The following is a 15,542-nucleotide window of genomic DNA, read 5'->3' on the forward strand; positions in this document are numbered from 1 at the left end:
CCAATATTTTTTGAAAACTCAGGCCAGGGAGAAGATTTTTCAAAATACGGAAAATCTTTCCAGGGAGAAGAAATTCTGAAAATCACCAATACCGCCTCACCAAACGCAAATGAGGCAAATTCCAAACTCATCACATATTTTATGTCATTTAACCACAGGATAGTAATCCACCTCACCAAACAAAGAAGATGCAAATGAGCCAAATTCCGAATGTTTGCTGCAAGCGCATCGCATATTTTGTATCGTTCAACCACAGGATGGTAATCCCCGTCACCAAACGCAAAGATGCAAATGAGGCAAGTTTCAAGCGTTCACGGCAATCGCATCACACATTTTATGTCGTTCAACCATGGAATAGTAATCTGCCTCACCAAACGCAAAAATGCAAATTCCAAATGTTTGTGGCAGACGCATCACATATTTCTTGTTGTTCGACCACAGGATGGTGATCCGCCTTACCAAACACAGAGGGCGCAAAAGAAACAAATTCCGAACGTTTGCGGCAAATTCATCACATATTTTATGTCATTTGACCAAGGGACGGTAATCCGCCTCACTAAGCACAGAAGATGCAAATGAGCCAAATTCCGAACGTTCACCGCAAACGCATCGCATATTTTGTGTCGTTCAACCACGGGACGGTAATCCGCCTCACCAAGCACAGAAGATCCAAATGAGCCAAATTCCGAACATTTGCCGCAAACGCATCACATGCCTCACCAAAAGCAGGAGACGCAAATGAGGCAAATTCCAGACGTTCGCAGCAAATGCGTCACACATTTTGTTACGTTTGATTACAGGATGGTAATCCGCCTTACCAAACGCAGAAGACACAAATGAGGCAAATTCTGAACGCTCATGGCAAACGCATCACATTTTTCTTGTTGTTCAACTGTGCAACGATAATCCGCCTCACCAAACGCAAAGACGCAAATGAGGCAAATTCCGAACGATCATAGCAAACTCATCACATATTTCTTGTTGTTCGATCGTAGGACGGTAATCCGCCTTAACAAACGCAAAGACGCAAATGAGGCAAATTCTGAACGTTTGCGACAAACTCATCACATATTTCTTGTTGTTCGATCGTAGGACGGTAATTCGCCTTAACAAACGCAAATGAGGCAAATTCAGAACGTTTGCGACAAACTCATCACATATTTCTTGTTGTTCGATCGTAGGACAGCAATTCGCCTTAACAAACGCAAATGAGGCAAATTCCGAACGTTTGTGACAAACTCATCACATATTTCTTGTTGTTCGATCGTAGGACGGTAATCCGCCTTAACAAACGCAAAGACGCAAATGAGGCAAATTCTGAACGTTTGCGACAAACTCATCACATATTTCTTGTTGTTCGATCGTAGGACGGCAATTCGCCTTAACAAACGCAAATGAGGCAAATTCCGAACGTTTGCGACAAACTCATCACATATTTCTTGTTGTTCGATCGTAGGACGGTAATTCGCCTTAACAAACGCAAATGAGGCAAATTCCGAACGTTTGCGACAAACTCATCACATATTTCTTGTTGTTCGATCGTAGGACGGTAATTCGCCTTAACAAACGCAAATGAGGCAAATTCCGAACGTTTGCGACAAATTCATCACATATTTCTTGTTGTTCGATCGTAGGACAGCAATTCGCCTTAACAAACGCAAATGAGGCAAATTCCGAACGTTTGCGACAAACTCATCACATATTTCTTGTTGTTCGATCGTAGGACGGTAATTCGCCTTAACAAACGCAAAGACGCAAATTAGGCAAATTCCGAACGTTTGCGACAAACTCATCACATATTTCTTGTTGTTCGACCGCAGGACTGTAATCCAGCTTACAAAACGCAGAAGATGCAAATGAGGCAAATTCCAGACGTTCACAGTAAACTCATCACATATTTCTTGTTTTTAGATCGTGGGACAGTAATCCGCCTCAGCAAACGCAAAGACGCAAAATAAGGCAAATTCTGAACGTTCGTGGCAAACTCATCACATATTTTGTGTTGTTCAACCGCGAGACAGTAATCCGCCTCACCAAACACAGAAGACGCGAATGAGGCAAATTCCAAAAGTTTGCGGCAAACGCATCACACATTTCGTGTCATTCCGCCTCCTCACATTTGCATTGATTTGTATGCAGTTTACTCTTGCAAATACTTAATTCCATGTTTCGTGTGAACCCAGCATAAGTGTCATTATCACCACCTGCTGGATCGGCGTGCCCTTAACATACATAAGTGCATTTTCATGTTGACAGAAAACCCCGTTTATAAAAATACCCATGTATGTGTGGACATGGCCTTAGTTTTACGAAACAGGTGTCAAACCTAAATCCTGGAGGGCCACAGCTCTGAACAGTTTAGCTTTAACCCTAATTAAACACACCTGAACAAACCAATTGAGTCATTCAAGCTTGTTTGAAACCTACAGGGGATGCCGTGGTCACACTAGAGTTTGAGCATGTGCAATTCTGTTGTACTGTGCTGCGAAAAGGGGCGGGATTTTAAAAAAGCGAGTGATTGGTCCATATTTTAAATTTCTGTAATGCTAATTATGCTAATTAGCATTAAGCTATCAACTTCTCCCAATCCCACACTACTAATGTTTTTTGCTTCACTCTGATTGGTTGAGTCTTGGCTTTGTGGGCGTGACATACCTTCTTAGCATGCTTATATATATGTATATATGTGCGTGTGTGTGTGTCAGTCTCGCTGTTTGCTGACTTTGGGCTGTGTGTTAGCATGGCAAACGAGCACCTTCATGGGGTCAGCTGTGAGTTTGCAGTAAACGGATGGATGGATGGATTGAATGCGTGGGTGGATGCGGACCTTGTCTGCATGCGTCCGCGCATGGGGAGCGCTTGCGGTTGCATGGGCGTTCCGTAAATGCAGCCATGCCCTGTCAGTAACGGTTAGCCCTTCTCTCTCTTTTACCTGGCCTGGCGCTATAAGTGGCTCAAACAGGTGGGTTTGGAGAAGCAGATGCACTTTGTCCCAGTCTTGAGTCCCTTATTCCCAGACCTGCAAAAGGTTCACACTTCTCAATCATTTACAAGCAGGTAAAACGCAACAAAGCCTTAGAAACCCAGGCCACAAAACCGTAACACCGTGGGGTTACACAAAACTACCTACCATATCTTTTGATTTCATAGAATTTTCAGTTTATTCATTTGTTTGGCTTTTCTGACTCAGTCTACAGCCTAGTTTCATGATGTACAGTAGGGACAGAGATAAACGTTACAGATAACTTCTCACAAGTTTGTACATAAATGTTTTTCAATTATTATGAGCTGCTACGGGTTAAGTACGACAGTGACGCTGTGTATTTGTTTTTGTTGCAGATGAAATGAATGACAATCAGAACACGTTGTCATATGTGCTGATAAACCCTCCGCCGGACACCATTCTGGAGCTCAATGACATTGTGTAAGAGATTAAATAGTGACAAATGCTGTTTGCATGTCACTGAAATTGAATAGAAAACCATATGCAGTGATAACAACATTCAGAAGTTAAAAGGTTAGTTCACCCAAAAAGGAAATTATTTATTACTAACCCACATGTTACTCCAATCCCCTGAGACCTTCGTTCATCTTCAGAGCACACAAAGTTATTTTAGATGAAGTCTGGGTGGGTGTGTGTCAGTATCGCAGAGGGGTATGTGACCGGGCGAAGGCTGTGCCCGACCATCCGCATGCACTCGATGCAGAAGTATACATCAGCCTTTAGCCTGACCGACGAAGCCCAATGGCCGACTGTCGGTTTGGTGTGTCTCAGCCCTAATCTTAGCATGTTCTAAGATCTCCTATTGCAACTTTAATTTGTGTTAAAAAGATGAACGAAGGTCTCAGGGGATTAGATGAGGGTGGGTAATTAATAACAGAATCTTCTCTTTTGGGTCAACTGACCCTTCAACTACTATTATCATTTGAGACATCTTTGTCAAGTGTTTCAACCTTCCTTCTGATTTCTACTGTAGGTTTAGCTGTCTTGTTTTTAACCACACAACCTGATTTTTGCTTTCTGTAGCTACATCATCCGCTCTGATCCACTGGCACATGTCCCTGAAAATCTCCCAGGGGCTCCAGCTGGAGCGAAGATACGCCAAGACTATCGACCTGAGACAAGGGATGAGACGCATCTGTAAGACCTGGATGTTTTCAGTAGTCCTTCTTTCTCTGCATAAAGAGAATCAGGACACACAACTAACCAACCAACCCCACAGACACGAGCCATGTGCCAACAACACAATGCCAACTCCAGCTGCCCAACGGCCGAAAATCCACCATTTAAAACACTTCACAGATTCCTCTTTTGTACGTCACAGATATGTAGAATCTCATGGCACATTTCAGGTCTCTCTGAATTTGGCCTGGTCAATACATTTTTGTATTTAAGACTGCGAGGGTGGGGTGTTACGTTCAATCACTTTGGACCAAACATGATGTCCAAGCACTTTGAATTTATAGGGCAGAATATATATCAGAAATATAATGAAAAACATTTTATCAAGAGGGCAGCTCAAGACAGGAGAGAGCTGACCAGAGAGGACCAGAACACTGGATATCAACCTGAACACAATTAGTTTACATTAGTGCTATATTTTGTACACATATAGCACAAATATATCTATATTTGTACATATGAGTTAGCCACATATTCTTTTACTTGCTCGGTGACCTCTCACAGTATTTTGTTGCGATTTCGTCCTCAAAGCACAAGGAGTTTTGCGTCACATATAAATTGCTAAAGCTTTCATCATCACTGTCTGTTTTAAGTGTGCGCGTACACTAGTTTACATGTGCTGAGAACAGAAGACCACTCAAGTTCACATCTACTGCAAAAAAATAAACCTTCAACCAAACAGATGATCTTTCAGAAGACTCAACTGCAGTCCACTGGACTTCAAGTGCATTACAAGTATTTCATGGATCTCGATTGTGTGTTTTTGAAGAGATGCCAAACAGTATAATATACGAATCAACTATGAAACAGCGGGTTTAAACTCGTGAATTATTTTTGAGATTCTCGATAGAACATATTATCAGATGTCATATACTCTATTGGAAGCCATTGGTTTTTCTACTTCTAAGTTACTACTATGTTTTTTCTGTTCTCTTACTCTCCACAACAGCACTTTTTAAAGATATTCCGTTACTTTAGTATTATTTATGTTTGTGTGTCCATATTTATGTTTTCGTGCAAACATTATTTATGTTTTTGTCATTGTTGATGTTACTGATACTTTATGGATTACTTTTTTTGTGTGTGTGTGTATATATATATATATATATATATACTCACCGGCCACTTTAGTAGGTGCACCTGTCCAGCTACTCGTTAACGGCAATTTCTAATCAGCCATTCGCATGGCAGCAACTCAATGCATTTAGACAGGGTCGAGACGATCTGCTGCAGTTCAAACAGAGCATCAGAATGGGAAAAAAAAGATGATTTAAGTGACTTTGAGACTGGTTCCAGCAGATAGAAAGGAAACAGTAACTCAAATAAGCACTTGTTACAACCGAGGTATGCAGAAGAGCATCTCTGAACGCACAACACATTAAACCTTGAGCCGGATGGGCTACAGCAGCAGAAGACCACACCGGGTGCCACTCCTGTCAGCTAAGAACAGAAAACTGAGGCTACAACTTGCAAAGGCTCACCAAAATTGGACAATAGAAGATTGGAAAAACGTTGCCTGGTCTGATGAAGTTCGATTTCTGTGGCAATATTCAGATGGTAGGATCAGAATTTGGCGCAAACAATATGAAAGCATGGATCCATCCTGCCACAAGGGGGGCAAGCTCGGTACTTGTAAGGTGTAGCTAATATTGTAGCCGGTGAGTGTATATACTGTATAGACACAGTGAGAGAGCAAGAAGTTGAATTTGCTGACTTTTATTGCACTAAGCTCTGTTAATAGAGCAGTACATAGTAACCCTTTAACCAACAACAAACAAGTTTGATTAAAGTAGACCAGTTTAAGAGCAATTTATAAAATGAAAAATGACTTGGATTAGTATTTATTTATTTATCGTTCGTCTTGTGTCGATTCAATGTTTTGTTGTGTTTCAATATACTTTCTACCAGTACATATATGGAGCTGACATTTGAAGTTATCATAAAGACTGCATTTGTTTTTAATATTTCTATTGTTTTTAAACAGCCATTCATTTTTTTCACAGAGCAGAAATGTGAACGCATACTTGTCAGTAAACTGCTAAACACTGCTCATATCACACTTATACGTCTGTCTCTATACACGCAAACGCAATAGAAGACAGCAAAATGAGCAAATCTAGTAGCTAGTCAAAAATATTTCAAAACTGTGTATTTTTCTGCAGTTTATTTATTGCTTCACAGTATTGCTCCAGTCTGTCACAAGTATATGGGGTTGTTGGAAAAGAGTCTGCTTTTACAAAACCCTTGACATGTTAAGCAGGAGACTGTACAGTATATTATACTATGTTCATGATTTTTTTGCTAGCGTAAAGATTGTCACCAAACATTCTGTCCACTGTATTCTCTTTTAACATTTTTTTTTTTATTTCCAGCCATCATTTGGAAGGGATATGCATTAAGTGCATGTTAGAAAATATACAGCCTGCAGATTTCTTCTATTTTTACTAGTTCCCTATGATTGAAATCTGATATCTTGATCAGCTGATCACAGCTGCTGTAATTTACATTTCTTTGTGGAGTTTTTTTTCAGTAGTTCTAGAAAAACATGGACCATGCATGTCCTAATCTTGCCAAATGTGTCAGAGACCCATGTTTACATTTGCAGGATTCTGTTTTTAAATTGTGCTGAAAAATATATGAACTTCTAAATTTTGTACAATTTCTTAAATGAAGTCTGTACTAATATGTAAGAATGATTCAATAAACGCTGCATGCAGCCAGAGAAATGTGGGAGTACTTTCTTACTGATGAAGATTCACAGCCGGAACTAGCTTTACAACATTTTAAAGGTAACATTTTAACTAACATTATCTACGTGTCCCATATTGTAACCTATTTACTAACATGAACAAAGAATGAACAATATTTTTAGCATCTATCAGAGTTCAAAATTTACTAATGCATTATTAAAATCCAATTCTGTGCTTGTTTAGGAACCGTGAGGTAACCACAGCCATATCACCTTGCACCCAAGACTGGTTACTCACTGAAACTAAGTAGGGCTGAGCCTGGTCAGTTCCTGGATGGGAGTCCACATGGGAAAACTAGGTTGCTGTTGGAAGTGGTGTTAGTGAGGCCAGCAGTGGGGGCATACCTGCCAACACTCCCGTTTTTCAGACCCATCTGCCGTATTGTTCTGTCTCCTGGAAAACTCCCGGAATTCCAACTGCAGACTGTTGGTGGTGTGGAAAGACACTCCTCATGATTGTGAAGCGCTTTGAGTGTATGGCTGTACACGATAAATGCACTATATAAATACACATTACTCACTTACTAAGGAACAACAATGAACAGCTATTTTTATTTACCACTTGGATGATGCGAGGCAGTCACAGGACAACGGCACCAGTGTGCTCGCCAAACACCAGCTATTGGTGGTGAAGAGACAGAAATAAAGCCAATTCCGTGGGTGGGGATGATTGGGAGGCCATGGCTGATGGAGGGTATTTGGTCAGGACACCGGGAATGCACCCTCACTCTTTACAAGAAGCGCCATGGGATTTTTAATGACCACAGAGAGTCAGGAACGACGGTGCTCACTGACAGTATAGTAGTACTGGGGCATTAGGACTCACACAGACCACAAGTTGAGTGCACCCTGCCGGCCTTACTAACCCCACTTCCAACCGCAACCTAGTTTTCCCATGTGGTCTCCCATCCAGGTACTGACCAGGCTTCAGTCCTACTTAGCTTCAGTAAGTAACTGGTCTTGGGCTGTAGGGTGATATGGCTGTGACCCATGTTGTAAAATGTTACCCTCTGTTAAAAACTGAACTCTGTGTCATTTTTAATAGTATTTTCTAGTAAAACTAACTAAAATAAAGTATTTTCTAAAACCAAGAATCATATTTTAGCATTTTTGCTTTACTACAGAACAGATTTTAACGATTACAACAGAAATAAGTGCCACACTGACTTCATCAAAAGCTGTGAACACAAATGCTTTCAGATGTGTAATCCAATTTAAGTGCTTACACTGATTAATGAAAGTGGCATAATTAATACAAATATTCATCTAATATAAAACTGATTTAAAGTACTTTTCTCACACCAGTTAAGAGTGTCTATGCATCGTCTGAAACAGGGCTGCCCAATCCCAATCCTGGAGGGCCTGCAGAGTTTATCTCCAACCCAAAGTAGACATACCTAAACCAGCTAATCAAGGGCTGCGTCCGAAATCGCATACTCCCATACTATAAATTACATTTAAAAACAGAATGCAAGCAAGCCGAGAAGTATGTCTGAATTCATAGATTTCAAAAAGCAGTATGCAGGAAGTACCTGATGACCTACTACTTCCGGTAAGATTCTGAAGTGCGCATCCGATGGACACTACGCTATCCCGTGTGCCAGCCGTGTGCATGAATGGAATTGAAGTGACACAACAGACACAGGTAGGTCATGTGATTATGACAAATGGTGGATGTAGTACGACCGAGTTCCATTCATACTACATGGTCGTGTAGTAAATTCCAATTCTAATTCTACTGTAGTACCTACTGAGTAGTAGGAAATTTACAAGTAGTACGCTAGGTGTACTAGAAAATTCCTGGTAGGTGAGTTGAAGCAAGTTTGAGATAAAATCTGCAGGACACCAGCCCTCAAGAAACGAGTTTGGTCATCCTTGGTCTAGAACTTGGTCTACCTTCCTGGCGAGTTCAGCTGCAACCTTGATCAAACACAACTGTCTTTAATTATCAAGTGCTCCTTCATATCCTTGTTAGTTGGTTTCGTTGTATTTGATCAGAGTTGAAGCTGAACTCTGTAGGCCCTGTTCTAGACCAAGGGTGCGCAAACTCGGTCCTAGAGGCCCGGTGTCCTGCAGAGTTTAGCTCCAACCCCAAGTAGACATACCTCAACCAGCTTTTACTAGGTATACTAGAAACTATCAGGTAAGTGTGTTGAAGCAAATTTAAGCTAAAATCTCCAGGACACCGGACCTTCAGGACAGCGTTTGGGCACCCTTGGTCTAGAACAGGGGTGCCCAATCCTGTTCCTGGAGATCTACCTTCCTGCAGAGATCAGCTGCAACCTTGATCAGGAAGGTAGATCTCCAGGAACAAGATTAGGCACGCATGGTCTAGAACAGGAGTGCCCAAACTTGGTCCTGGAGGGCCGGTGTCCTGCATATTTTAGTTCCAACCCCAATTAGACACAACTGAACCAGCTAAACAAGCTCTTTCTAGTTATACTAAAACTTCCAGGCAAGCGTATTGAAGAAATTTGGAGCTAAACTATGCAGGACACCAGCCCTCCAGGACCAAGTTTGGACACCCCTGGTCTAGAATATAGAAACAATTTAAGGCAAATATGTGTGTGGAAAATTGTACACATATATATTTCAATACCTGATTAGCAAGCTCAAATAAATCAGCGATACCTGGTTTGCCTCAAGTCTTTTCTATGTACACTGTATTTTGCCTGTTTGTCCCTGGGTTTCCCATCTGGGTTTCCTCCAAGATCTCCAGTTTCTCCAACAATCTATAATCACGCAGCATCAGGTCAAGTGGAGATGCTAAACAGTCTCAAAAATGGATGTTTTCCACCACACTTCTAGACATCTAGCGACTCTGTTTGAGTTTGTGCTTGTTTTTTTGCGTTTGTCTCCACCTGTCTCGAGTCCATCGCCCATTATTTTCCACCACCTCATGTAGCAGGTCTATAAAGGTGTACTCATTTCCCAGCAACAAGCTGTCATCTTTTGGAGAGCCTCCAGAAGGGGGCGCTCTCGAGTCAGAGCTGGTCCACACCTGACCTTGCTGTCGGTTTCTATGAGTTCTCTGTATTGATTTCGCCGCTCTCCTGGATGGCTTCTGCAACTCCGATGCTACTCTGTGTGTCTTTTTCTTCACACTTTGCATTTCCTGAATATTATCTTTATTGACTATCTCTTCTCCAACAGCAGGTTTAGACCTGCTGCTGTAAAATGGTGGATTAAAAATGCTGAACAATTCAGAAGAGATATCGCTTTCATCAACAGGTGAATTTTTGGAGGACAGATCAATGGTTGACTCGAACCTCCACGTTTCCTCATTTCTAACAACTCTGCAACCCTCCCTCTGAGATATATTAGCATTAGCAAAGCATTCTTTAGGACTGAAATGCAAGACTTTTGGTGTGCATGACCTGTAAGTGTCCTCCTCAATATTGACTTGGACATTGTCTTCTGGAGTCATGATTTCTGGAAGAAACTCCAGTGCATTGAATTGCTGGGAAATCGGTGAAACACTGGGATGAAATTGTCTGACTTCATGCCTACATCCGGTTACAAATATTAGTTTGGGGAACACATTGAGGACTTGCTGATTTTGAGCCCATTGCTTCTTCCACTGAACTGCGGTCGGAGGCCAGGTTAGTACTCGCCGAATGGGTCTTGAATGTCCAGAAGTACGTTCAGGAGTGTCGGGATCAACCACAGAGATCTGGCTTTCTGGATCAGCACCAATTGAGAGGTACGGCAGGTTTTCCGGAGTCTCTTCAGACTGGGATGTGATGGGTTTTGCCTGGAGAATATCCTGGCTGCTTCCTGCCACATTCATATGATCCGACAAGTAATTCTCTAACTCAAGTTGAGGGATGTCTTTGTCTACACTTGGTCCGTCTTTGACACACTCATCCATTTCATCATCTTCTGCCTCTGTGAAGGTTTCCAAAGTGTTTCCCGATGTGTTACTCAACTCTCTGGCCTTCTCTTCATCCATGTTTTTTCCATCTTTCAACTTCTCCATCCCTTCACTATTCCCCCTCTCCTTTAGTCTCTCTGTGGTCATCCATCCTTTATAATACTCTTCATTCCTCACCTCATTTTCCACTTCTGTCTCTGTGAGTTCTGCAAACATGTCCATCCTGCAGAGGACCGGCCCAGCGGATCTCACTCGTTTAATAGGATCTCTGTTTTCATAAGTCCCGGATGAATAAATATGGTAAATCTGTGATATCTGCTCACTGCCAGCTACCATCTGGTTGGTCCTCATTAATATGTCTGTTGTGGCAACTTTTGTTTTATTAGCGAATTCAGATTTCATTTTATGCTTTTGTTCTCTGTTGCCCTTTGTCGTTTCGCTGGCCGGTATGTCAGGACAAGGTTTTACAGCCTGTAGATGTTTCCGCTCTCGTTTTCTGTGATAAAGCACTGAAAGGACACAGATAACAAGTACCAGGGCACACAGTACCACTGGTCACATATTAAAAGGTTAGTCATTTACAAGCTAATATACGTGAAATATGACCAACTGAGGGTTGAATAAAGGAAATGAATCAGTTCCACTTACCAATTAATATGATTAAAGTTGTGTGTCCAATTGTAAGAGGTTTGGTGGTTATTACAGCAGGAACAATTTCAGTGGTAAGGTTTGCAGATGTAAGGCTCACGGTGGTAAGGTTTACAGCTGTAAGGCTCACAGTGGTAAGGTTTACAGCAATAAGGCTCACAGTTGTAAGGCTTGCAGTGTTAGTGCCCGGTGGTGGAGTTGTGAGGGTTTTACACTCTGGTACCTGCCATACCGGCACACCTTTCAGCTCAGGAGGGCTGCTACAACACACCTGCATCTCATTCTCCAGCAGAGAAGCATTCCTCAGACCTACATACATGAAATACACAATACACTTTGGGTTCACTCCAAAAGAGATCCATTACATGCTTAAAGCCCTGCTCACACTGAGATTTCAGCCATGATTTTGTATTCTGAGACAAATTTGGGAAATCCTAAAAGATTTTTGATATCCTAGGCTAACTTGGATTATCTTGGATTAGGTTTGACATACTGGTTTGACGCTTAATGCCCGATATGATAAGATTTTTCCTCTGATGAAGTTCTGCAAAAAATTTGCTTTAAAAATTGAAATCTTTTGTTTGTAACTTTAGGAGCATCTTTAGTGTCGCTATTAGACAATTTAATGTATAAAACTTTATTCTTTTTTGGGAATTGTTCAAAAGATTTGTATTTTACTTTTACAGCTATCAGAATTCGGAAAAAAAAAAATCTCATTTATCATGGTTTATACAATGAAATTAATATATATATATATATATATATATATATATATATATATATATATATATATATATATATATATATATTTTTTTTTTTTTGTTTGTTTGTTTTGTTTTTTTTTTTCAATAAATTTAATGAATAAAAATGTAAAAAAATAAATTCTTGAAAAAAAAAGATATCAAATATTTAATAAATGTTTAATGATAATAAAAACAACTCAGCACAATAAACATGAGACTATTCAGCTCGTTCATGACTAATATTAACTAATATTAACTTAATATTAAACAAAGAAAATTGTAAAAATCAAAAAGTAAGTAAAGGATGAGTCTCCATTTTGGGGTGACCTATATATTTTTAACTAAAGTGCAATTATATAAATTACTCTCTGGTGTTCACAATAAATAAAATTATATCAGATTGCATTGAGGATAAGATATCGGTTTGCTGTACATAATGTAAAACTAAATTTAATTTCAGCACCATTTGAACTGGAAATGAACGCAAGTATACCTCTCAGATATTTGGCGAAGTCCATCATTGAGCATGAGCAGTTCCAGGGATTTCCATCCAAACGGATCTTGGTTCCATTAAGTGGAAGAAACACATCCACACTCAAATCCGTCAGACTATTGTTAGACAGGTCTAACTGCCTCAGCTTACCAAGAGAGAGGAAACTGCTGGTGGTTATAGTGTGAATCTGGTTCTGTGACAAGTTAAGCAGGAGAAGGTTTGACAGTGCATCAAAAGAATCCTGATCCAGTGAAGTGATTTTATTATTCGACAATCTGAGGGTCTCAAGTGGAACCTGATGGTTGAACCAGTCTGATGAGACTTGGGTAAGATCATTTTTATGCAGATTCAGAGTTTTGAGGTTTTGAAACTTGTCAAAGGATTGTGTTTTAATGGTTGTAATACCTTGGCCTGCCATGATCAGGCTATTTACAGAGGAAAGAGTTGTGCTGTTAAATATAGACAGGCTAATTTCTCCAATACCACTCATAAAGAAAATCACAGATGTCAAGCCAGGAGGATAATCTAGGAGAGAGAGAGAGAGAGAGAGAGAGAGAGAGAGAATAAAAAAATGTATTAGCGTGTTAAAGGAGTATTTTGTCTAAAAAGAACTCACAAAACATGCAGTAATCTACATAAATAATTAATAAACAAATAAAACAATATTTTTTTAGACAAACAGACTGGCCACAAACGCACCACTCACTTTTGAACCAACACATATAATTTATATTTTTCAGTCATAAGAAGGAAAACGACTCCAAGAAATGTGTTTTAAGCAGTGTATTAGAAGTCAATATGCTAGACTAAGAAAATTCTGCAACAGTAAAGCAGTGTGTTGTGTTTACATGAAGGAATTTTCTATATAGATTATCATAGGTGTTTTACTTAAAAATTTAACTGCGGCTTACTTTTTTCTGCATAAATGTACTTCAATTTAATGGAGAATGTCTGTACAGAAAATGTAGTTGTTTTTTTCTACATACCGTTTTTTTTATGTATATAATCTGTCCAGTATGTTTTTAGCTTTAGTAGATACAAGCTAATAATAACAAGCAGGGTTCACAATTTGAGCCAAATATCAAATTCTCTGACTTTTACCAGATTTTTTCTGACTCAAAAGCTGAAATTCCATGACATCTAATAAACAGAAAACCGGCATCTGATGTTTTGTATATTTAATAATACATAATAACATAGTTTTAAGGTTAATAGCCAATATGAGGACAAAGTTGAATAATTTAGCTGATTTGGGGAAAAAACATGAGGTACTTTGTTTGCATGGCTGTGAAGTGCTCCCTCTCCCATATTAGTTTTACAAACTTTACATTTACACCCAGCCTTTGAGATGGTCAATTTAAAGCTAAAGGTCTTATTTATCCTGACATGTTTGCCTTAGTTAACAGTACTGTCTGGTGACCATTCGACTTCAGAAACGGTTAATAAGTGAATAATGAATGAGTTAATAAGCATGAAAGGAATAAAATGCATCTAAACATAGCCGAACCATAACAATACAGTAGCAATAAATTACATTTTGATCTACATTTAGCAACAAGCTAAAATTCCTCTTATTCCATGACTTGGACGAAAAATTTCTCAGACTTTCAACATCTGGAACACATCTTCTAAAATTCCATGATATTCCAGAAATTCAGTGACTTGTGGAAATCCTGAATAAGGATTGTTGTGTAAAGGGATTTTAGATCACCCAAAAAATAACATTTATTCATAAGCAGTTCCATACATGTTTGCATTTCTTCTGTTGAACACAAAAGATGATCTTCCTAAAATGCAGGAAACCTGTAGCCACTGAGACTGACATACATGGTGGAAAAACATGCTATGGATGGTTTCAAACATTCTTTAAAATGTATTTTTTAAACACAGAAGAAACTCTCAAACAGGTCAAGTGTTGTCAGATTCTTCATTATTGGGAGAACTATCCCTTTCTGCATCTTATAGTTTGTCATAGAATGACATTAAAGGCCATAGGTACTAATTTCAAGTGCCATTTTCAACCTTTTGGACAAAAATGCAATCATTCAACCTAGTTTTTTATCCATCCTTGCTGAACAGAAGTATCAATGTCATTCGCTTTTGTTGTTCCTTATTTTGATGATGTATCCTAATCTAATGTCCTACCTTCTGGGATCTCCTTGCACACATAGTCTGTATCGGTGTATATGCAAGGCTGAAACCATGCTTCACGTACGCACTGAAACGCCATAAACAGGAATAGAACTAGGCAGAAAAAGAAACATTGGTTTATATTGATTTACTTCTGAAGCCAACATCAAATGTAATAAAACTCACCATGCATGTTTGAAAAACATCAAATAAAAATGTCCTCAGAGTTGCTGTGTAATGTCAATCCATCCACTGAATATCAGACCTGTAGAGCCCCCCGCTGAGGATAAACTGACCGTTTCCAGGATACAAATGTGTCTTTAGTGGACTGTCAAGGATACAGCGTTCACGGCCCGTGATTCCCCAGGTAGAAGTCAGGACGCCCATCACGAGTAAATTAACCTTGCTAACCTGAAAATTCCAACACAATCTCACAGCAATTCGTAACTTTTTGATTTAGTGGCTAATTCGTACAAATTCGTTCGATCCAATTCGTACGATTTGCTCATCCCCCAATGACAGTTGGGTTTAGGGGTGGGGTTAGGTGCCACGCCTCCTTTTTAAAAATCGTACAATTTCGTACGACTGAACTCGTACGAATTCGTACGAGTTAGCCACTAAACTGACAAAACGTAAAATACTTACATTTTCTCGTGAGATCAGGCTGGAAAATTTATTGTTCATCCACTTTAGAGTTCAGACTGCAGGATTTTCAGAATGGT

The 15,542-nt window shown here is 39.7% G+C and overlaps 1 protein-coding gene across 5 annotated transcripts in view; it reads left to right on the forward strand.

Annotated features, from left to right (window-relative positions):
• kcnt1b (potassium sodium-activated channel subfamily T member 1b) overlaps positions 1-5,255 on the forward strand; it is a 166,607-nt gene extending 161,352 nt beyond the window's left edge. For all 5 annotated transcript variants that reach the window (XM_056458735.1, XM_056458737.1, XM_056458738.1 and 2 more), the window contains 2 exons: positions 3,340-3,424; positions 4,028-5,255. In XM_056458735.1, coding sequence (XP_056314710.1) covers positions 3,340-3,424; positions 4,028-4,145 — 203 coding nt within the window. In that variant the 3' untranslated portion in view covers positions 4,146-5,255. The remainder of the gene's footprint in view (positions 1-3,339; positions 3,425-4,027) is intronic.
• The last annotated feature ends 10,287 nt before the right edge of the window (positions 5,256-15,542 follow it).

Source organism: Danio aesculapii, chromosome 5 (genome assembly GCF_903798145.1).
Source record: "Danio aesculapii chromosome 5, fDanAes4.1, whole genome shotgun sequence".
Taxonomy (NCBI): Eukaryota; Metazoa; Chordata; class Actinopteri; order Cypriniformes; family Danionidae; genus Danio; species Danio aesculapii.